At 37.6% G+C, this 24,728-nt stretch overlaps 1 protein-coding gene across 6 annotated transcripts in view; it reads left to right on the top strand.

Annotated features, from left to right (window-relative positions):
• Positions 1 to 3,894: 3,894 nt before the first annotated feature.
• Positions 3,895 to 24,728, top strand: part of jakmip1 (janus kinase and microtubule interacting protein 1) — a 41,814-nt gene continuing 20,980 nt past the window's right edge. For 3 of the 6 annotated variants that reach the window (XM_015393472.1, XM_015393470.1, XM_015393475.1), the window contains exons 1-13: positions 3,895 to 4,170; positions 12,702 to 13,031; positions 14,173 to 14,505; positions 15,374 to 15,535; positions 17,009 to 17,221; positions 17,599 to 17,712; positions 17,929 to 18,075; positions 19,616 to 19,786; positions 20,399 to 20,458; positions 21,532 to 21,660; positions 21,838 to 21,966; positions 22,055 to 22,138; positions 22,968 to 23,030. In XM_015393472.1, the coding sequence (XP_015248958.1) occupies positions 12,876 to 13,031; positions 14,173 to 14,505; positions 15,374 to 15,535; positions 17,009 to 17,221; positions 17,599 to 17,712; positions 17,929 to 18,075; positions 19,616 to 19,786; positions 20,399 to 20,458; positions 21,532 to 21,660; positions 21,838 to 21,966; positions 22,055 to 22,138; positions 22,968 to 23,030 (1,761 nt within the window). In that variant the 5' untranslated portion in view covers positions 3,895 to 4,170; positions 12,702 to 12,875. Of the gene's footprint in view, positions 4,171 to 12,701; positions 13,032 to 14,172; positions 14,506 to 15,373; positions 15,536 to 17,008; positions 17,222 to 17,556; positions 17,713 to 17,928; positions 18,076 to 19,615; positions 19,787 to 20,398; positions 20,459 to 21,531; positions 21,661 to 21,837; positions 21,967 to 22,054; positions 22,139 to 22,967; positions 23,031 to 24,728 lie in introns of all 6 variants that reach the window. The other 3 variants (XM_015393474.1, XM_015393471.1, XM_015393469.1) reach the window with 1 other exon arrangement.

Below are 24,728 nucleotides of genomic sequence, written 5' to 3'. Positions count from 1 at the left end.
AAAGCCTAATTACCTTCATATGAAACAGTTACGCCACTGTAGGCACTTGAGTGTAAGTTGTGTAAAATAGGTCAGTATGGCGGACTACCTCTGAAATCTTCTAACTCACTCAGTGGCGTTTTGTTCCTGTTTGCGTATTGGTTTTAACTAAATCTCCTGGTATCAGTTTAATTCTCTCAGGCTCTGAGGACTTCTGTTAAAGCTGTAAGAGGTCTAGTTCTGAGCACCAACATTTTAATCTTATTGTGAAATGTCTAATAGATAAGCTGAAAATAGAAGGATTAGCTTAAGTTCAAAAGAAATAGAGACTTTACTTCAATCTACAGTGCTTTTTAAAGCAACTGCCCTTCATATGTTCAACATTTTATCATGTAAAAACAGAATTTAATGTATTTGTTGGGAATTTTAAGTTAGAAAACTAGATAATTAGTGTATAAACTTGCATATTATTGTGTGTGAAAGATTCAATGTTATGTATATTATTAGAAGTGGAAATAAGGTATTTGTTTGTCTTCTATTACACCTATTACTATATACCATTGGTATATAGGATTTTTATAAGTTGGTAAGAAGGATCTGATTTTCACAGATGGAATTATGACTATAGGAGGCTTTCCATTGATTTATGAAACACGTGGAGTAACATGCCTCATTCAGTTGAGGCAGGCAAATTAGGTTTTTATAGGCCCTATTTTTATATGACTTTAAAAGGTCTATTAAGATGCAATACTTGGAACTGTCAGCGTTTACTGAAGTGGAATAAACTTTGAGAACCACTAACCTGATTTTTTTTATTGCTGGTCTTAGCTGCATATTTAGGAAGGATTGTCTTGAGATAAGGTGAACATCAGGTTTTCTTCCAGAATCGGCCTGTTTATAACTCGCTCCATCTACTAACCAACTTTGACCAGCTTCTCAGTCCATATTAAAAGAAAATTCCCTTAGTGTAATGCTTCCACCCCCATGTTTTAGTGTGGGTTGGTTTAAGGTTTTTGCATCAGGTTACCCTCTCCAAAGATAGGGAATTTTTGGTGTGTTCTGACCAGAGCACTTTGTTACACCAGCTTTCTGTGCCTCCTTAATGTCCTCTGGAAAACCTTAAACTATCAGACTGGACCTCTGAAAACATATGAGCAGAACATACCTATAAATGAGGAGAAAAAAACAATGTATACTTTTGCCTTTATTTTCATTATTACCTTTTACTCCTTTATTTGCCACTAATATTATTACCTTAAACACCTTTAGTTCCTATTATGTTCACTAAAGAGAAATCACAAGGCCTTATCACAAGACCAGTGTGACGTCAGATGGATATTTTCCTTTATCCTGTTTCTGTGACCTGCACTTGTGTTGCTCTTTTCAACACAGGGCATTACACAAACCAACCAGAAAAAAATGGCATGCTCCCTAAAACTGTGAGAAAAAAAAGGACACCTCGGGCTAAACAAACAACAGACACTGTGACATACTTTGGCTCCCCGAGTCAATTTTTCACCAAATCAGACCAGGACCTACATTTAACCTGCTCCCAATTGCTCCCAGCTGGCAGCAGCAGTTTTTTTTTATATTTCACTCCATCTATGAGTCTGCGTGCTGACTTTCAGAGGAATATGAGTGTAGTATTAATTTATATTTAAATGTCTTTCTTATCTAACTCTGAAATGGTTCACATTTATAAATAGCTCAAGCATTAAAAGCTGTATATAAAGAAAGAAAATGAACACTATTAAAGCGCACTGTCGGCCATGTGACCTCTAATGCCTTGAAGCAATTAGCCACATATGTTGCAGGAAACAGAGTGCAGTGCTATGTGAGGGTGTGTTTCTGGCTGCTCCTGGATGGCAGTAGGGCTGGGAAAGTGAGGAGCAGCACAGACAGGCAGCTGTGCGTAAGTAATGCATTCTCCTCGGAAACTGGGTCATAATCACACCACTTTTACTCTGTCAGATTTTTCCTGTTTTTATGATTCAGCTAGTTACTGTATGCTGTCATAGAAGTGTATTATCCTAGAGTTATTTCTACAACTGCAAAATGCACAAATATCTAAAGAAATTAGTTAAATTATACAAGCTATTTAGACTGAATAACAAATTATACAATTAATTTTCTTGATTAGATATTTGCCAAATAAGCTATGAATAAAAGAAGGACAACTTAGAAAACATAGATTTTACTTAAATTCTTAGACACTCTGATCTGGACAAGTTTTCACTTTGTTCTGCTCAAATGATTCCATTTAAAAGCAGAAATCTTACAGAAACACATTCGGTTTTAATGTTTGTTCATATTAACTGTATTCTTTTTAAGTTATATTTGTCAGAAAAGGACATTTTGAGATTGAATCTATGATTCTTTCTAGTTTTCACAGACCTATGGGGCCCATTTAAGTTAGATACATTTACAAAAGTTATGTAGTTTTACATAGTTTTCTTTATAGTGAGCATTGTTTTCTCTAAACTGAAGAAATAAAACCTACAAATCAGCTTGAATAAAACTTTCTTTGGCATGTAACCAAGTAATATAATTGAAGATTATGGAATAAATTTCTATTCTAATCTATTCAATAAAATAGGTAAGAGAATGGCAGACTATATTTCCTTGCCATTTCATATATAGGGAGGCATAGCCTATCGTGCATATTGTTTTTTTTTTTACTTAATAACCAGTGGTCCTTATCCCACACACACATAAAGCAAACAGGAGCACATCATATACTGTAGTATATACTATAGTATAGTATAGCCCATGTTGCAGACTCCTAATCTAATAGAATTGAAATACAATCTTAGTAAGCCTAAAACTTAAAGCTAACCATAATTTCTAAATAATTATTAAAGTAAATTGCAAAGGCAAAATAACTGAATGGTCCAAGGGATGAAACAGTTGTGGTGTTTTTTTTTATTAGCACTGATAATCATAAGAAACTCATTCAGTATTAGGATGCAAAAACTGATTTAAAAAAAGTACAAATTTCCTAAAATAAGCAAATTTGCTCTCAATCTGAGCAGGTTATTACTGGGATCTACCAAATTAATTACTAGTTATAACACTTTAATCATCGCGTTTACAAATTTTCCAAAGTAAGCCAATATTTCAGTTTTGCATCTTCAGCATTGTATTTTTTTTTAGGCTATGACAAGTTCTGTAGGGTCACTGGCTCCTGTTTAGAACCACCCATGAAAATAACCTTCACATGATTGTTGCTGTTACATTTTGCACCCACATCCATAGCCTATAGGTTTTGAAAACAAAATAGAGTAAAAACACCCTTTATTGTCCCACAGTGGGAAAATTCAGTGGGGAAGTTCTACTAACCTAAATCATTTCCCTGGTTTCAGGCTGACACACACAATGGCTGGCTGAAGAGTGTAGGAATAATACCATTGTTGAAGTGCTAAATAAACAAAAGCATATTTTTTCACTCCATTTTTAAAGAAAGGGGCACTCAAGAGCTTTGAAGCACAGGCAGCCATCACTTATATTCATCATGACATTACATTTTGGTTTATAATAATAAGAAAAAACCCCAAAAAACTCAAGGTTGCAAAGCTGGGTTTGCACCTAGAGAATCTAGAAAAGCAGGCTATCCATTCTCCTTTCTATGTTCTCTAACTGTGACCGCACATCCTGTACGTCTCCTCTCCCGCACCGGCTGCGTGTTCACGCATGCAACCCGCGTTCGGTGTCATCCTTGAACACGCAGTCAGGTGTCGCACCTCTATCACGCTTCTGGCTACGCCCTCGCCGATAGGCTGCATTCACTAACCGTTTTTTTTTTTCTACTTATTTATTAATTTATAGTCCTCGTGGAGATGTAATGTAAAGGAACGTATGACGTAGCTGGGGAGGAAAAATTAACGTCCAGCGCGCGAGGAGGAGGAGGAAGAGGAGGAGGAGGAGGAGGCTGCTGGTTGTGTGTCGCGGCTGGAAAACAGAGTTTAGGTCGCTATGTTAAACTCCTGGACATGAGTGCACGCGCCGTGGAGCGCAGGAGGCGGTGCCCCCCCACCCTCTACATCTTTAACGTGTTCATTCAGAGCTCCACACAGTAGCCCACCCACCCCACTAACCAGCTTGCCTCCTCCTTCTTCTTCCTGGATGTAAAAGGAGCGACTCCTCACCATCACCCGGACACTTGTGACCGCTCAGTTCGGACCTCCATTTCAGGTGAGTTTGTTGTCAGGCTAAATAACTTCTGCCGGCTAATTTGCTGCAGACTGACAGGCGGCTAGCCGGGGTGCCGCTACCCGCGTTTAATGACGGTTATGTGGCTACGGCGCAGAGGACTTATACCCACCAGAGGTTTCATATTATCGGGGTGTTAATGACCTTTTCTTTTGTAACTAATGAGTTGGACTAGTTAAAGACTGTAAATAATGCGGCGCTTTGCTAAAAGGGTCCTCCAGCTAGCCACATAGGAAGCCTGGCGCGCGGTGATATCGTTCCCTAACGTGGGTAACCAACTGTTCTTTCCGCCTGCCACTTTAATAAAAGCTTATTTTATTTTATTCCACATTTTAATGCTGGTAATGATTAGCAGGAGAACATAGACCTAAACCCCAACCCGCTGTGGCTGGAGGATGCTGCGGCAGCCTCTGGCTGTCGCTGCGGGGTGTGGTTGACAGGCAAGCCGGACAAACAGACTCCCAACAGCAATCCCTCTGCTCTTTAATCTCCACTTTTACTTCCCATTTGGGGTTTAGCCACTGGTAATATCAGCCAGCACGTTATTTCATCAGCTTCCTCTCTTACTGTCAAATCTGGAGCCCTCTTGTTGTGTCAGAAGCTCTGGAGTCGACATGCATTGATCAGAAGGGATAACACAACCCTTATTTACTCTTCATAATCCCTCATTGTCTTATGCACCCGTGTCATACTCAGTTTAATGCAATAATAAACCTATCAGTATTACCACAGTAATGAAGGCAAGTCATATATCCCCTGTGAATTAGGAGAAATACTATAATATTCATAAAAATCAGGCAATGCAACTTATCATCCAATGGTTTCTAATGAGCCTCTTTGGGTTTAATATTCATTAGGGTCCCCCCTCCTGCAGGGATTGAGCTGTCCTAGTTCTTTGCAGATCATATTCTATACCAGTGTCCACAACCAGCCTTAACATATCTTAAGTCTCCAGACTGCTGACTGTGTATGTGTGGTCTGTGGAGGGATGTCTGGAGAGGAGCCAGACCTGTTCTGATACTCTACAATCTGCTGATGTTACTGCAGTGTAAAGCGTGCAACCCCCCAGCATTGTAACACACGTGGAACAGAAGAGGATATACTGTGAATTTAGCTTTCCTGTGTAAACTGAGTTGAAGTGTACTGTAACCCATGCAGAGATGGGGATAGTCTTTGTTTGATCACACATTTGCCTATGAGGCTGCAGGAAATTTATTATTTTATTGATGTTTAGGTAATGTTTGGCAATTCTGGGTGGATTTTGCTTTATCTTTAAAAATGCAAAAAGGAGAGTTTTAGTTGTTGCAGAAACATGAGTTAGTCCTATCGGTAATCTGTCTTTGGTTGTGATTGAGCATGGATCCTGGAAATCTGACCCATTACACTTCAAGCTGGGTGGACAAAGCTCATCAGAAACACATATTTGATCCTGAAATACCTCAGCCAGTAGCATGCAATGTGCATGCTTTAGAATTTGTCATATATCCTCTGTTGAATGTAAAACTAATTCCCGGATCAAGGAGGCAGCAAAAATGTGTAAACTCTTATACACTATGGCTGTTGGAGACAAATTTGGCAGTTCAGATCCTAAAAAGAAGTTAAGTGGTATCTTACAGGAAAAGCCTTAATGGCTGATCTGTAAACTAAATTAACTTTTGTTTAGTAGTTAAAAGTATTTTAAAAACCGTGCTTCAGAAGCAGTCGTCGGCTTTTTCAATTACACTAAAATTGATTAAAAAAAAGAAAATAATAAAACTACCAATCTATCAATTAGGATAGCAGAATGAGACAGAGCACTACCTTTTTTCTTTTGATGAGATTTTAAGTGCAACTTCCATGAAAACAAATGTTGACTGACATATGGTTAGCAGACAGGCTTGTTTTTTCCCCTAAGGCCTCAGGTTTCTCATGATCAACTGTTTCCAGCTGTTTAAAGTGGTTGCTTTACATCCTGGATTTAGAAATATCAACCACTGGCTTGCAGAGAAGAGTAAACAAAGAAAATTAGCTGCTTCTAAGATATAAGTGTTTTTATATCCTATTTTTTGAAATTTCAGTTTTAAAAACAGTAAAACCCATTCTTGTGTTACAAGAAGGTAAAAAATTTTTTTTAGATAAAATAATAATAGTAATCAGTGTTTTGGAAACTTTCGAGTGCTTCTAGTTTTGAGTTTGTAGTATGAGTTCAAGCTTTATTTTACCTATCTGCGTAGATTTGTCTAAAAACATGTATAACTGAGAGATTTCAGTTGTTCTTACTTAACAGGATATTTCTTAGAGATGTATTGCCACTCCCATAAACACAATGCCATTGAATTCACAATGGAGAAATTTCATGGCAGTGTTTGAGCTTATTATCTGAGTTGCACCTTATTTGCTTTTAGCTACTTCTCAAAGTAACCTTGTTGTTTATCATTTGTTCTTTTAATTTACCTTGTTGCTAAAACAATATCTGGTTTGTTTTTAGTGTCATGTTGGTTTTGTTTTTCAGTCAAACATGAAGATGTATCAGCTACACATGGGTAGTGGGGAGAATAATAAATCATGAGCTGTCAGTTGTCTTTGTTGAAAGGTTTACTTCCTTTCTGCAGCTGTAAACTTGACTCTACTTGAACAGGATGAGGTAATTCAAGGTCTTTGACCAATGCTCACATTCGTTTGCTTCTGTGAACATTCAAGGTGCTTGTTAGCTCCCCAGTGCCCCTATAAAATGTTCCAGTCTCGCGTATGACATTCCTGGTTTTCAATAAACTGTAAACTTCAAGAGTTGGTGCGTATTTGCTATCTCTGGAACATGTGGCTCTGTGGTAAATGGCAAAAACTGTGAGGGCTGTAAAATGTTTTTCCCTCTTACTAATTTATTTGGTTTTTGCTATCTTATTGAACTTAAAAGTTTAGGTTATGACAAAATACATATCAATTACAGATACCCAAAGTAAATCTAAAAAGCTATCTTCAATAGTTTTAGTTGAAGAGCAAAACCAGTTTTCCAAACCAACCTAGCACTGTGTGAATTATTGAGCACCAGTTGATCACCCTCCCAATTTATCTGCCTTGATTTTCTTGTTTTAGGGAGATTGGTGATCCGCCAGTACTTGGATGTAAAACTGATCTTTTCCACAGATCTTGTCTATCTCTATAAAGTTCTGAAAATCAGTGCTCTGAAATTTTATTTATATTTGAGAGCACTTATTTCAGAAGGTTTTATCTAGGGCTGCAACTAACGATTATTTTGCATTATTTTGTCGATCATTCCTTTGATAAATTAATTAATAATCAGATAGCCTAAAGTTTCTGAAAGAAGACTTTTTACTAAATTAAACGCGGTGAAACAAGAAAAATTTCCACTGAGGCGTTTCCGAATAGAGCGTATTAACAGACGCTTTTTTTATATTAATTCAAAAATGTTAACATATTTTTTTAATAGTTTTGATATAATTACAATTTTGATCAAATTAAGTGGGTTGCTTTGTCAGCTAAAGGCATTTGTTTAGAGTCTCTATACTCCAGTTAACGATTAATCGATTACCAAATTAGTTGATGATTATTTCAATAACCGATTAATCACGATTAATACGATTAATTGTTTCAGGAATTTTATCGTTTCACTGGCACTAATTGGCTTTCAGTAAGATCAGATTGAAATATTAAAGATGTCTTGTGATTTTGTAACAACTGACAGTTGACAGTGTGGGTTATTATAAAAATTTGGTAAAATTCTCATTACCTAAAACTTGTTGTTTATTACATCATGCATAAATAAACTAGCCTACTTGACTTTCTTTATGCTTTTCTGGTAAGTTTGTGTGTTTACCTTCAACTACAACCTTTTCTCAATCATATCATGCATAATAGACTTGTTCCACTCATAGGGCCAGATGTATGCATGAATATTGACTATTTGTATGCTGGTCTGACGGGGAATGCTGATCTGACAGAACACCGGCATGCCAGCTTTTTAAAGATTGGGAATTGGTGATCAGCCACAAATCTTCAATTGATGCACCCCTAATTGTCACATATAACTTGTTAGACCTTTTCATAGGTTTAAAAAGTTTAACATGCTGTATAGCCTTGACAGCAACACCTGCTAAAAGCATTTTCAAACCTTGCAACATGCATTCTTTAAATAATAGCTTCATTCATCTATATCAAACAATTTTAATTTAGCATTTAGTGTGTTGAAGTGTACATCAATGCATTTTTACAATGGTCAGGATTTTGGGAGCAGGTCACTGATCACGGCATCAATTCTATAAATTCTTTAAATATTGTCTCATGTACATGGACATTGTATTATTAGGTATCCAGATTATCGAATATGATAAAATATCATGAACTGACCACCGTTTAAGTGAAGGAGGCAGCAAATACCAGCTTTTTTAAATCAAAATAGAAGATAAAGAAAATAATATTTACAAAGGATGATGTGATGATGCTTTTAAGATGTTTGTAGGTAGCTTTTAGAAGAAGGTGTTCAGTTTAGCCCAAGAAGTACTGTTTCATCAGCCTACCTGCAGCATAGACTCCAACCAGCAGTAACATTTTCTACTCGCTCCAGTGCGCTGTGTGCCCAGCAGCTGTGGTTCCTTAGCTCCAGAGGGCAGCCCGGCTGGGAACCGGTTATGGTTCTCTCTCAGCTGCTATTCTCACACTGTCTCTTTTATTTACAACTATACATTTTTTCCCCCCAGTAATGTATCCAAATAATGTCTAGGTTACAGATTAGCAGACCAGGATCCATATCAGGACCCACCTGCTGGCTAATCCGGACCCTAACGGATTTGAAACATTTGTAGATTACATGATAAAAATTACCCCATGTTGTCCGACGACGGTGTCTAACTTTATTTGCACCACTTCTCTTTTTAACATGGTAAAGCCCTCCGGAGTGTTGGGACCATGCTGCATGTGATATAAATTAGCCAATGAGCTGTGTCAGTCTGGGTCACTGCTGCAAGCCACTTTTAGACACAGCAGGCAAACCTGGGCAAGCTAGGAGATGGGAAAGAAGGAGAAGATTGAAAAAAAAGAGCAGAGAAAGTGTGGACTGCTGGAAGAACTGCAGCGAACTGGTGAAAGAAAAATGAAATGGTGTGTTCAAAGATGACCCTGCACATTTTAAGTATGTTTGGCTCAGCCTGCTGCTGTGAAGCAGGATTGCTTAGCATGACCATAATCAAAAATAAATTTGACCCAGGCTCACGAATGAGCACCTTGATATGTGCTTGAGAATGGCTTGGTCACCATTCAAACCCAGTTTTAAAAGCCTTGCAGGTCAACCTAAAGGCCACTGCTCTCATTAAGCCAAAAAAAAAAAAAAAATACATATACCAAACTGGACGATGGTTGTTCTCTACTTTAAAAAAAATACTAGATTTTAAACATTTTCTATTTAAAAAAATATATATTTTACTATATTATGCTATAATATAATATACTAATATTATTAGTAATTAGGGTTAAATTCAGTTAAAAGTAATAAATTATAATTAAAAATGTCTCTGGACCGTTACTGGTTGTTAATTTTCTTTATTCGGACCCCGCTGATTTTTAATTGGTTTCCCCGAGTGTTGCAGAATAAAGGTATTATTTTATCCTGAAAAAGGAAATATAGAATAAATATAATTATTTTATACATATTGAGTGGTCCTTTAAAATATAAACATTTATTCTCTGGTTATGATGCCAACTTTGACACAGATTCTGGACCAATAGGAATAGAAGGTTGAAGTCATGTGAAACAAAGTTGAGGCATTGCCAGGTCCTACTTGCTCTGAAATGCTTTTTATACATTTGTTAATGAAATTAAGTGAGACAAGGGTGTCCTTTAATCAAGCAGCAATCCTTGAGTGTCGGTACCGACGTTACGAGGCAACTGAGCTCAGGCTTGCCTGTCACAATGATTGTGTTAGTTTTATATAGATTATTGCATCATATTAATCACAGACTTGCTTATTAAATATCACATATCATTGATATCCATCTACGAAAGCATCACATAGTTCCCTTTTACCAAGCTACTATAAACTTGATTCCAGATGTCTCTAAGAGTGTTACAGCTAAAGGTAACATTACAGTGCTGAAAAAAGTATAACTTATATTAGGTGTTTGTTGTGGGTTTTGTGTTGTACATGTGTTTGCACATAATCACTTTAACTTGCAAAAATCTTAAACAGTTGCATAAAAATCATGAAAAAAAGTGTTTGATATGCACCAGGCCTCTGAGGAAGCCTTTGATCCAGATGCGACCAAGTTATAAATTCAGGCTTCCTTAATTATCCGTTACACCCGGCAGCCATTTCTTCCTGGGTGCACCTGGTCTTTCCCAGTGACACATGCAAGCATAGACATGTCGAAAAGTTTATGCACAAAATACTTAGGTTTATGTTCAGATTACTCTTGCAGATGAATATAAATCAGCTGTGATGTACTAAACATAAAACATTTGTTCTTGCTGTGAATAATCAATGGGAGCTGTTGGTGCCAGTGAGTGTCAGCTGTTCAGTTAAAGGCTGAGAGATGTGAGTTTTAGTCACTGCTCTCTGTGTGTGAATGATTTGTCTCTCTGTGAATGGGAATAAGATCAGGAATATTACCATGCAGGGGCTCCGGAATGACACAACAAGCTTGGGAAAGATGGTGGAGTTCTACATTTACCTTCTTTCTCATTTTTTAAATCTAATTTGCTTCTTAAGGATAAGTCTCATTCCTTTCTTTCTTTTTATCGCTCCCTTATCGTTACCCTTTATCTGCCACGAGTTTCTTGTGCAAATTCATTTGGCAGAAGCCTCTTTGCTCGCCGAAATCAATGCTCCTTCCTCGGTGAAGATCGACCGGAAGATAAAACGCAACATCATGTGTTCACATAGCAGCATTTCTGATGTACGACGCAATAGATTTCTCCTTCCCATCAGTCGTCCCTTTAAAGACGATGCAAGGTTTTGTAAGAAAGAGTTGCCTTGGCAACGATTTCTGCCATCTGTGTGTGTTGTATGGTTGTTTTGCAAATGTGTGTTTAAAAAAAGATGGAAGCGTCTGTAGTCTGAATGCTCTGGCTCTCTCCTTTTTGCATTATTATTTAATAAGTCAGCAGAAAGAGTCTAGGGTTACTGGGCTACAGCTGAGGTTAGAGCAGTCCACTTTCGGCTCAATGGATTTGTGTCATTGCAGCAACACATGTACAACAAACTGTGCAGGAGAAATGGACGCCTTGAGCTGGAAAACAGGGAGAGGAGAGAGGAAAAGTGATTATTAATTTAAATCCCTCTCTATTTGCTCGGTCTTGTGTGCCTTTGTTTCTTTTTTACCAGCTTGGATGAGAAACTAGGTTAACATTAAAAAAATTATTTTTTTTTTTTTACAAAGAGACGACTATTAATATTTTTGTTATGAATCTAAGGGAAAAAACAATTAAATCTTATCATGATTGGAAAGAAAAAGGTGGAGCGAACACTCGCAGCGGTGTTGTGATAGATACAGTGGAGGACTGGAAGTCAGGGAAGCAGGCAGCTTCTGTCTGAATATGTCTGGTCAAAAAATTAGTCAAAACTTCTCAAAGCATCAGGCTAGGACTCCTGAAATAATCATTAGGTAGCAAAAGTGGCTGTAAAGGTTTTCTATTTAGTTGATTGATGATCACATTGCTGTATTCATATGTTGATTATATTCCAGTCTGCCAAAATAAAGAATATGGAAAATTTGGAAATATTCTAAATAGATCTGTGTAATTGTTTCCTTTTTAGGATATCTACTTCAGACCTCGAAAACAGGAATTATTCCCTGAATTGGTTTTAGATTTGTCACTCTAACCCAAAATAATTAGTAGTTTTGCCAACTTCAGATAAAACCAAAAACAGATGCATCTGGAAAAGAGTTGCTTCTTGTGAATATTCTTATTTTATGAGATTTAATTATTTCAAACTCTGGCCTGACCCAATCAGAAACATTGTTGACAGTTGAGAGCTATTTCCTGCTGTCTTTTCGTCAGTTTGTCTTTGAAAACACCACACTTCCTTTGATGCAACACTTCCACGTGTGTTTTGCAGTGTCAGTGCTGAAACACTGAGTTATATAGAAAACCTGTAGCTACTGTTAGCTGCAAAGGAAATATGGAATTCATTCAAGGATAAACCTTGAATAACCTTTTTAGGATATCCTAAAAATATGTCTATCTTCTCATAGTGATAGTTTCTTTGTCTGCTGATGGAAATAAGTGTCTAGTGAGATTCATCTGACAGAGTATTGTGCTGCTTGGATAGACGGTTATATGCACCATGTAGCTTAAAAAGGGAGTCTAGGGAGCACAACAGGCTTATGATAGATGACCATTGTGTATTAAAAGGGAACCCAGTGAAGGGAGAGTGTAAATGTTCTCAAAATAGTCTGTTTTTCTTGGAGGTATTGCGTCATGTGGCTTGGGCCCAGAGTGTAGTCCTGGATGGTTTTGTGTAACCCAGTTTTTAATACTGACTCAAACTTTTCTTTCTGCTTATTTTTCTCTCTCTAAACAGAACATTCCAACAAACCCTTTACAACGATGTAGTGTGTGATGATGATGATGATGATGATGATGATGATGATGACGATGCAGAGACTAGAAGGGGGAAGGAAGAGTGACTGACACTCTCCATCTTTTTGCCACCTTACACACTCTATGTCTGTCCTGACGGGACGGCTAGAGTGCCATGTCATCAACCACCCCCCCGTCGGCCCAACCCTCTAAAAAGGGGAGGAAGCTGGAGAAGTCAGAGGTGATGGCCGATTCACCACAGCCCACCAGCGAGGAACTTAGGAGCAAACTGATGGATGTTCAGCTGGAGCTGCAGCAGGAGCGTGGCAAGGTGAGAAAAAGGATAAACAGAAGGGGAAAGATAAAAAAAAAAAAAAAAAAAAACTAGGTTGAAGAATTTTATTTATATATTCATAATTATAATAATTATTTGAATATGAAATATCTTGAATGTATTATATGTTAAATATATAAATTGAAATATATGAATTATTGGACCATTAGGTCCAATAATTAATGAGACTTTCAGTCTTAGGAACACTAATCTGACAGTTAAACTTGTTGTTTATAGTGATGCATTAAAAAGTGGATAAAAAAAGATTATAACCTTAATGTTATGCAACTTCAACCATTTTAAAAATCTAATTCTAGACAACACTTAGCTTCTTAGAGCTCCTTGCTATCAGACACTTCCCGTTAAAATTGTCTTAAACTCTTCAAAAGACAACAGTGTAATTAGTGTGTAATTTAGTGTGACTAGTCTGTTACAGAAGGCTCCCTTTCCTTCACTTAAGGAGAGCACATTGTCTACATCACATTCCCTACAAACAAAAAACAGTTAAAAAAATCTCTATTTTTAAAGCACGAAAATCTAAAGCATCCAGACAAGTGTTGATGTCCCGGTTATTTATTTATTTTTAAACGTTCTGACATGTTTAACCTGCAGAAATGTCACTTAATCCACTGACCTAACCAAAGAAAACTAACATTAACAGCTTAATCCTACCTGTTAAAACTCTATAGATAATGTATATTTCCCTTCTTTATAAGCGTATCCTATTGAATAGTTTGGCAACATGGAAGGTTGAAATTAGACTAAAAGTCCTTTAATATCAACAAGAACAAGAGAAAGTTCCAGAGGAAAGATGTCTCTTACTTGCAGGATCACCCCCAGGAGGAAGGCCTGTTTGTCTGTAACTGTATCCTCCTATTGAAATGAGCACTCCCTTTATGATCTGTTTTTATCTTTTATTGTTTTATTTGGACAATGTCAGTAACCTCATTTGACTTCTGTTTGTTTAGTTCAGGCAAGTACAAAAAACAGCTACATGATGCTTACATCCCAAAGATGAATTTCACGGTTACATCACACACATGTAACAACCCTTCTAGGTAGAACAAATGGCAGTTTAGCAAAGAATTTTGCTGCATTTGCAGGAATATTAGTGTTTTTGGTATGTTCTCTTCTACAGGTCTGTAAGCTCCGAGAGCGTCTACAGGAACAGCGACAGGCCCGGGAGCTGGAGCAACACAAACACGCTGTGGCGCTGACAGACCTGCGTGCCAAACTCCATGAAGAAAAGCTACGTGAGATAGCGTGCACTCGCGAGGCACAGGCTCGGCAACATGAAGCGGAGTTAACCCGGGCGATCAAGATCCGGGATACAGAAGTGCAGAGGCTGCAGGGACTTGTAAATGCTCTGAGGGATGGAGCAGCTGACAAGCTGAAAAATGCCCTCCTTGGGGAGGCTCGGGAGGAGGCCCGCAGAGCTTTTGATGGGGAGAGACTTAAACTACAGCAGGAGGTGGGTTTTTCTGTGCTTCATGGTTGGATCTTCTAAAATGTAATTTTCTTCCCATTCTTTACTGTTGCAGTTTTAGTAATTTTGTTGGATGTTAGTTTACATTTTGACAATGGAAGATTAAGAAAAAATTTCTATCATTTACTTGTTCACTCTGAATCATTGTGACCTCCAACAGGTAATACCTTCTAGCAAGAGATCAAAATCTGTTATGTTTTATTAGATTTTTTATTTTGATTTTATACTAGATTTGACTAGGCTAACAGGGATAAAAACGGCAATTATTAGGAACTGTGTCATATGTAATTTTTTATAGAATATCCAATGATGCCATATTCTAGTGTTTTATCAGTTTTTTGCTCAGTAATATTTCAATGTGCTAAAATAAAGTGCTTAAATTGATAAGCAACTCTTATCTACATAGGAATGAAATTGTTTGTGTGCATAGAAAGAAAGTAGCTTGGGTAAAACGGCAATTTGTTGGTCTAAAACTGGGTTGTAAATGATTTGAAACCCATGGTTTCCATAATACACATTGGTTTTTAGGAATTATGAATCCCCTTAAGATTTTAAGCAGTTTTTATGGTTTCATTTTCTTAGTGGCTATAAAGCCACATTTCCTTGGACTAAATGTGTGAATATGCGGGGGTGTGTGGACGTTCTTCTGATACTTCATACACCTTTTAAAAGTTGCTGGTGAAAAACAGGAAGCAAGTTGAAAAGCTTGCCAAGCTATTGTTTTACTTAGTGTTCCATAGACAAACAGCCTTACCAACACTTAAATAGGGTGCCAAGTATTTCTAAACGGATGAATGTCTTTTATGTTTTTATATTAATTTATGTGTGTTTTTTAATGTTTTTTTTTTTTTAGATTCAGGAGCAAAAAACAGCCAGGAAGCAGGCAGAGGAGGCCCTAGCAACTGCAATGCAGGCTGATAAAGCCAAAGCAGTTGATCTACGCACAGCCTACCAACAACACCAGGATGAGATTCATCGAATTAAACGGGACTGTGAGAAAGATATTCGCAGGCTGGTAAGACTGCATTAGAGAGAAAAAAGGATTATATAGACGGTTTATATCAAAGCTTTATGATTATTTAGATAATTCTCAGGGAAACAAAACAGTTTGCTAACTATTTGAACAGCTTTTATTTGACTTCACATCAGCTATGACCTTTAGATGGGTTTTAGATCTTAAAGATTATCTTCAAACAACTGAATAGATACCTGACAGATCAGCTCCTTATTACAGGGCTTGCCTATAGACACAGATTACCGCCCATGTTTACATTGATGCCTTTGACCTTTTGGGAAAAAAAACAGTTGAGCAAACCAGCATGTATTTAGACTTTGGGAGGAACCTGAAGCACTGAGAGAAACCCATGCAGGCGCAACAAGATCATATAAACTCAAATCAGACCTCTTAAAATCAGTCCATAAATAACATCTGTTAACATGTGTAGGTTCGTTTCTTGATGCCTAGTCCTTTATTTCATATGAAAGAATAAGCGATCACATGGGTGTCTAATATTAGACACCCATGTGATCGCTTAGAAATGGCTTTTATCTGACTTAAGCAAACAGAAGTTTTAAAATATTTTTCTGGAATTTTGTGTAAAAGCACAACAATGTATTTAAGACTTCTTAAAGTTTTGCATCCTTGTTTTTCATTTACATAAAAAAAGGTAATTTACAAATAGAAATCCTACAGTATTAAGGAAGGGTATTATACACCATGTGACTGCATAAAAGCAAAAGGCAGCAGTGTCTGCATTCTACACTGAGCATATACAGCATCTTTTATTGTACTCTCCAAGCCTGTCCTGGTTATGTTCTAATTATTACAGCTATAGTTTTCTCAGACAGACATTCCCATGAAGGTCAGGTCTAGCATACCATGGTTCTAATGTTGTGTGAAGGTTGGCAACTCATTACTGCAGTGTCTGCTGTGAGTTTATCTTTATAGTGTAGTTCTTATCTCCAAGAACAAAAGCATCTACACCTGTTTTAGTTGCTTATTAACCTCCTTTAATGCTGCATGACTTTTATACTAGCCATCTTTGTTAGTTTAGGAATGTCTGAACAAAGATATACAAAAGACATGACTCATTGTTGACAGGTGGACAGCAAACGACACAGGAAGCACTGGTTATAAAGAACAAAATAAGGAGGGAAGTCAGAGTTAACAATGTCAGAAACAAGGAGGGCTCCAACATGAGTTAATAATAAAGTAAAAGGTTTGATCCTAGACTACCAGAAGAATCAAGTCACTTTCTCTGTTACTGAGGTTCAGAATGAACTGAGTTGAATTGTTTTTATTGAAAGAAAATACTAAGATATGTATTACAAAAATATTAAATAAAACTTTCTCAAACTTTTGAAATCTGATTCGAATACTGGGTGAGAATTTGCTTTTTGTGGTCAAATAAATAAGTTTTTGGCTGAAAAGTTCCAGTTTGATTTTACTTTCTAAGTGCTTCCTGTCTCTATTCAATCCCTTTTATAGATGGATGAGTTGAAGGCAAAGGATCGGGTGATGTGTGCCCTGGAAAAAGAGTTGGGGGTGCAGGCTGGATATGCCCAGAAGCTCCAGCTTCAGAAAGAAGCCTTGGACGAACAGCTGGGACAGGTACGAGAGGCTGAAAAATATAACCACGGCAGCCCAAAGCGAGAGGTGGTGCCTGGGCTAGGAGAAAATCCAGACCTGCTTAATAACCAGGTATGAATCTACAGACACGAAGATAAAACCATATGCATCCACAGGCCTCCCTGGCTGAGGTTTTCATGATTCCGTTTTTCATATAGATGGAACAATTGTCACCATTTTAACCTCCTTTCATTGACTCTAATTTAAGTGATCTAAGATATCAGTGTCTCAGGGATGCTTTTGTGATATATCTGCAAAGTTCCTTTAAATATTGAAAAATATCTCTCATCCTTCAAAATTTAACAACATTTAAATTTATGCCTTTAAGATATCAACTAATATTTCATCCTATCCCCCTCCCTGTCCACCTCCATCGTCTGCTGGCCTGCATGTGTCCCTGTTTTCAGTTGCTGTCTTCCTTCTCCTCTCCTCTCTCCCCTGCTCAACAGGAAGTGGACGAACGGGACATGAGGAGGTTCCAGCTGAAGATTGCAGAGCTCCACTCGGTCATTAGGAAGCTGGAGGACAGAAACGCACTTCTGGCAGATGAGAGGAATGAACTAGTGAGAAACACAGATGATCATGGAAAACACTTGTGTTCGCTCACTGGATTGATAAATAACATAACTGTACATGCACAGGAACATGGACGCAAAAAAAATCTCTATAAAAATGCTGAATCTTATTCTAACAACTAAATATGTTGGAATTCAATGTCAGCAAAGGTCAAGACTTAAGATTACAGTGTTTTCCCCACCCCGTTTCCTTCCTCTGTTCAGCTAAAGCGAGTGCGAGAGGCAGAGAGCCAAATGAAGCCAATGTTTGAGAAGAATAAACGGCTGTCCAAGAAGAATGATGACCTCCTACAAACTCTCCAGCGGATGGAAGAGAAGCTCAAGAACTTGAGTCGAGAAAATGCAGAAATGGTAAGATGACACAATATTCCTACTTGTGTTATTAAACAAAGATAAGGTTCAAATACTTAAGTTTCACTCAGCAGATGAAAAAATGCACTACTTTAGTCAAGTTAGTTGTTTCACCCCCTCCCCCAAATCATTATATTTAGGTTGTCTGATCATTTTCATGGCATTTCATGCCTCCCTTCATGGTAATTAATCAGGTTTAGCAGCTGACAGGAGACCCAGAATTACATTGGGTCCAGTGTAAATGCTGATGCAGAGGGGAGGGTGGCTTAATGCTGCTGTAGGGCTTAGACTCTTACCGTTAGTTCCACTGAAAGAACTTCAGCATACCAAGACATTCCGGACAGTTTCATGCCCTCAACTCTTTGGAAACAAATTGAAGATGGCCCATAAAATTCCAGCATCTATTTTCTGTCCATCTGTCCTTAAACTGTGTCCATATAGACATGAAGACCAAGGTTGGTGCTCACCTCCACCAGACAGAACAGAGGAATTAAAACCGAGACTGTGAGCTAGGCTGTATTATCAAACATCTATGTTTTGCAAATGGTTGCCTTGGAGAATGATCAGATATTTACATAAACACAATCTGATTACCATGTGGAAAGCTGTCCCAGAGGAGTTAAAGCTGATGGAGAGTCAAAAGGCTGGCCAATTCCAAATTAAAACCTTCATTTTAAAATCAGGATTTTGTTGAAGGTCATGTTTGTCTTAAAAAAAATCTATTCAGCCCAACAGGGAATATTTTGTAGAGTTATGTCACTTTCCAAAGTACCTTAACTTGTGATGTTAATATGATAATAAAGCCAGTTATTTGTGGTGCAAGTGGGTAAAATTAGGAAAAGGAAATAATCAAGTTTCCCTCTAATTGTCATGACCACATAAGAAAATTTATCCTGAGTTGCAAGAACTTTAATCTTCCTTTTTCTACCAGAGCAAAGTATGATCACATGTTGCTATGTGGGCCGTTAATTAGAAATAATGAATCTTTTATCTATTCTGTTATTTTCCCAATGTCTCTGAAAATTTAAAATAGAATTAATTACCTTTATTTTTTGATAAATTTAAAAAGGGTTAAAAAAAGGAAAGAAGGTAGCATTGCAAAGCTTCTAAAAAGTAAGTACTCATCTTGGCAGTATAGATGTCCCTGCCTGCAGTAAGAATCTCACATCCTGCTCTAGAAATAAGATCCACCCATTATTAAATACACCAATGCACAAGGCAGTCTTATTATACTGCCTGTTTTTGTCAGGGGTTTAACATCATCACAGTAACAATGATTCTTGTTTATTTATTTTCTTTTGACAGTTTGATGCCCAGCAATTCTTCAACTTGTTTAATATCTTCTTGCTTTTGAGTAGCTCATACATACTGAGATCATTATCAGAGCTCTTTCTGCCACTCAGCAAAACATGATTAAGAGCCCTAAGCAATGACCTGATTGTATTAATGGCATTAGAAAGGCCTGTAGAAACTGGGGCCTCTAGCGGCAGTTAAATGAACTACAATAAACTTCTTATGATTCCTGTTTTTCCTTCCCCAGAAGGAAAAGGCCTCTTCCTCTAGACCACCCTCTCAACACCAGACCACTCAGCCTCAGTTAAAGCGACCCAGTTCCCTGACAGACCTTAGTCACGCCCACGAGGAGCAGGAGGTGGAGTTCCTCAAACTGCAGGTTGCTGAGCAACGTGGCATCATTGACGAGCTCACGCAGGTAATCATGTTTTACAAAAAATGTTGCATGTAAATAAATCCTTTCTGTAAATTGTAGTATGGATATGAAACAGGTTTTAGTTTTCTTAATTTTACATTAAATCTATTTTGTAATTGTAAAGTAATTAATAGTTTTGTGGCAATATTGTGATTTTTTTATTTTTGAATGTTTACTCAAAATGTTCTCCTTCACTAATACCATGTGGATGGTTCCTCCCATTAGCTTTCTGAACATTTCTAGATGCATCACGTAAAGAGAACAGTTTATATTTGTTAACTTTAATACAATTTCATTCAATTACCCACATTGGAGAGTAATAGGCTACACCACCACACCAGTTACTGTTTTTTTAACACTGAAATGGGCCTTGTCCTTAGTCTGTAATTGAGTGGGGTTGTGTAATTTTTTTATGTTTCCTGTACTTGAGCTACCTCATTCAGCAGAAAGTGTCATTTTATATATATAGTTTGGAGAACAATTACATTATACTTTTTTTATGTATTCTAATGTTTAGTCTGGCCGTTGTTTGGTTTATATCCGCTATTATCTGGGAGTGGAGTCAGATTTTGAGGTTTCTTTGTGGTGTTTCTTTTTTCTTTTTTTTCTTTTGAGGAACGGGACCGGTTGGCAATGAACAAGAAAAACCGACGGAAAGCAACCAAGCTGCCAAAAGTAAGCTTTCATGATTGCTTTACCACACATGAAAACTAACAGTGTCACTAAGCAACTCTGCTATCACTAGCTGACAGATCCTTAAGTATTTCTTCAGCTGGTACTCTGAATATTCTTCTGACTAATTAGGCTCTAGGGACAACAATGACGACCTAAGGATACTGCCTGAACAATCCTCACAGTCAAACAAAATTATATTACTTTTTTTTTGTTAGAAAACAAAACAATCTATAATTTGCTGTTCATAAAATTTGTCCTATTTTTTTTTACTTTAGAGGGGAATCAGCTTCAAGGTATTTTGGTTTAATGAAAGCGGCTCTGACGTGCAGCATATGACTGGGCTTGTTTGAGCTCATGTGCCAGGGGACATTTCAAAGTGACGGATGCTGTTTGGAGGAGGAGATTCTAGTTCCATTGTGTTTTCTCCATCTCTCTTCACTGATTAGTTTGTTTTAGTCTGAGCTGCTGGAGAAGAGTGGTGTACACTTGCTTGGGTTTTAGAGATAAACTTGGACCATTGGGTCACATTTTAGGAATATAAAACGCATGCTGAAGACTCTAGGGGAGAAAGAGAGAGAGAGGCAGAAAATCCCAGAAGCTGACTTTGAGCTTTTTTGGAGTGTGCTGTTTAACAGGAAGCTTCATTGTCTGTTTTTTTGCATGGGAGGGGGAGAAAAATATTTGATCTCTTTCTTACATCACTGAAGCCTTGGATTGTACTCAAAAGAGAAGCTGCTGGACTCCAGGATCATGACAGAATATATCCTCCTCATCCTTTACTTCTCCTCCTTCATTTGCCTGTGTGCTTTAGTTTGCCTTTATTTCTCTGGTTGCCAGGAGATGACTTATAAACATGATGGTAAGATTAAGAACCTGTGGAAAAGTTACTGGCTAAATATGTATGTAAGAATGCAGCTATTTCATCATCTGATACACAAGAAATTACAGTATTAACAGCATAACAAAAATGGCTTTAATTAGATCAAAGATGTAGTGATCGTTAGAATGTTAATTACAAAATATAACTTAGGATTTAACAGACTTATTCAGAGTATGATTTCTTTTTCCTACAGAGGCATGTTGTGGAGACATATTTTGGATTTGATGAGGAATCGATAGACTCTGAGACGTCATCTCTCACCTCCTTTAACACCGACCTGACTGATCGAACACCTGCCACACCTGAGGAAGATTTGGAAGAGGTATGTGACCATCTACCTAAAGAAATGTCTGATATCTGATTGAAAACACTTAAACACAGACACTGTTTACCCATAGTTCTCAAATAATTTGTTCTAAAAGCCTGATAGTGGTAACTGATTGGATTGGATTCAAACTTGAAGTGTGTTAACTTGACCTTTTCCATGCTTTTATGTCAGACTGTTTCCCGTGAGGAGTCAGAGCTTCGTTTCCGACAGCTCACCAGAGAGTATCAGGCTCTCCAGCGAGCTTATGCACTCTTGCAGGAGCAGAGTGGGGGATCTCTGGATGCCGAAAGGGAGGCCAGAGTATGTATCCATTTATTTATTTATTTTTTTCACTCTCTTGGTTAATGGGCATAAGTATAACTTTAAACTCCACTATATCCTCCCATAGACACGTGAGCAGCTTCAGATGGAGCTAAGCAGCTGCCAGGCAAAGATTATTGACCTGGAGAAGGCCTTGGCAGAGAGTGGACAGGTAATAAAGACGAGGGATGGGGACAGGAGCTCGGTGGTCCTGCCCTTACTGGTCCTGCTGCATGTCTGTTTGGCTGCTCTGCTCCTCGGATGGCGTTATGCTGAGCAGGTGTTCCGCAAAATCCTGTGATAACTCCATCATGCATGTTCTTTGCTCTTCCATGGCATGCTCATGTTCGTGGTGGTGGTCTGCATCAGGTCACTGTGCTGCCAACTCAAAAGTTAGAACTAAGTTAACTTGAATTCATTTTAGTAAAATAATCTTAGAAATATTTGCATGTCAGTATTAAAGGTTTTAGTTTAGGTTTATGAAAGAGTCATTATGAAATGGGAAACATCTCGTACTGTAAAATAAAGTTAATTATTTGATAGTCAAATATTATAGCGAGCTAAAAACAGATAAAATGATCTCTAAATGGAGTCAATTGTAAAACTATCCTTGTTTCTCTGCATGTTGCACCCTCCTCCACTGTGGCTTGATGCAGCCTTTGCTCCTCTGGATTGCTTCTCTGCTGTTTTATTTCCTCTCAGATTGCCTTCTGTTCCTCACTATGAATACTGGTTGGAGGCAGCTATATTTTCTGTTTTCACCAGAGTGGGGTCTCTTTGCCTGGATTAATAAACTGGTCCTCCTCATACTCTGCTTCTGTCTTTTTGTTTCTGTGTACGTCTCGGTGTGCCTTTCAGATTTATTTCAAACATTGTATGTTTTGGTTTTGCTGGGGATGTTTGCTGACATCTTCGCTTATTACACCCAGTCACTGGGGACTTCACTTTCCCTCTGCTGCCAAGTGCCTTCTTGCTGATGTTGTGTTTGGTTGTTATGGTAGGATTCAAAGTGGGTGGAGGAGAAGCAATACTTGATCAGGACCAACCAGGAACTGCATGAGAAGGTATGTTACATTGCATATAATCACTTTGCTCAACATAAGCTGTCTCAGTTGATTATTCTTTAGCTAAGAATCTTGTTCTAAAGATTAGAGGTTTGAGTTATAAAACAAACACTTTACTGTATTGCAGTAAAACTCTTTTTACCTGCCAAACTAAAGCTCTCATTCGCCAACTCAATTTTAGGTGTAATTATTTACCAAAAGTTAAAACGCAATCAAGGATTGGCTCCTCAGCATATGAACTTTATAAATATGGAATACTTTTTCAGTATGACAATAATGGATATCACGATCCCATAGTGAAAGCTTTTTTAAAATGAAATATATTTAAATTCCTTTTAAAGTTAAAGCAATCACAAAGCACTTAAACTATAAAACAGCAATTCAAATAAAAACATTAAAATAAGATGCAATGGCCATAAAATAAAAATGAACATTTAACAAAAAGCCTGTTTAAAAGATACATTTTAATTGCTTCTTACCAGTCTAGAGTCAACTAAACAGAGCTACAAAGCCAACTGTTCCACAGCCTTGCTGCCTGAATGTTTCCATCCCCTTTATTTTCAATCTGGTTTGTAAGAAAACTCACAGTTGTGCTTCATATGTTAATGTGAGAATTTTAAGGTGTGAACCTTAAAGATGATAAAATGATGGGATTTAGCTTTCTAGAATGAGTCTAAAGTCTGGCAGAGGAATTTTGGGTGGTTTGGAGACATGAGATGGAAGATTTATCCAACCCAGTAAATAGGGCATTATAGTAAACTAAGTGCAGTGACAGACGCATTAATTAATTTTCTATTCAGCTGTGGTGACAGTGGCCCTCATGCAAGAAGTGTTTGTAAAAAACAAAACAAAAATAAAACTCAATTTGTTCTTTAATTGTATGTATGAGTGATTGAGGAGAAAATATCGCATTCACCATTTTTCTCATATTTCTAATATTCTCTCAGGTACAAACAAATTTTACCAGTGCTCCAGTCTGGACGGTGAAGTCTTGTGCAGTCGGCTGTTATCTAAACCCACTTTTTCACTAAATGACCACATTTGCACACAGTTGTCCATTTTATTAGGCTACTTCTTTATATATATATATATTATGCAACTCTGCAATAATGAATTACATTTTTATTTACTGATTACAGAAAAGTCGGCCAGTACACTTGCTCATGGCATGTTCGTTATTTTGTCAAAAGGCAGTCAGATCAACCTACTATTGAAATAACATCTGGAACAGAAAATGATAGAAAGTTCAGCAACGTGTTGCTGCTTGAAACTTCTCCAACGGTAACACTGGCTTTCATTTCACTCCATGGCTGCTCCTTGGCTTTGTTATTGCGTAACCATTTAGAGTTTTTGCTATTATATTTTTTCTATGCATTTGTTGAGAGGTAGAGAGTTCAATAAAGGCAAGCCAGACGTGGTCTATAGCTGGAGATGTGCAGTACACCTGTGGATAGGTGTGTGTTTGTGTATTAAAAGGAGATTTAGCGGAAGGTTGTGTCATTTTGGCTGATGGCAAACACATATTTACGTTGTGTTTACAGCTCATCATTTATAGCTGTTTTGATTTATTCCCCGCTGCTTGGATTTTACTGGTCCTTTAAATCTGCTGCTCAGCTCCCAGTCAGCAAATCTTTGATCTGCGAACCAGAAAGGTTTTTCTTCTTTCTCTTGCTTCTGACGAGCGTGGGAAGTCATAGC

Source organism: Cyprinodon variegatus, unplaced genomic scaffold (genome assembly GCF_000732505.1).
Source record: "Cyprinodon variegatus isolate N-32 unplaced genomic scaffold, C_variegatus-1.0 Scaffold643, whole genome shotgun sequence".
NCBI classification, from domain to species: Eukaryota; Metazoa; Chordata; class Actinopteri; order Cyprinodontiformes; family Cyprinodontidae; genus Cyprinodon; species Cyprinodon variegatus.
The sequence above is the reverse complement of the archived record's forward strand: the minus strand, read 5'-3'. Positions and strand labels throughout refer to the sequence as shown.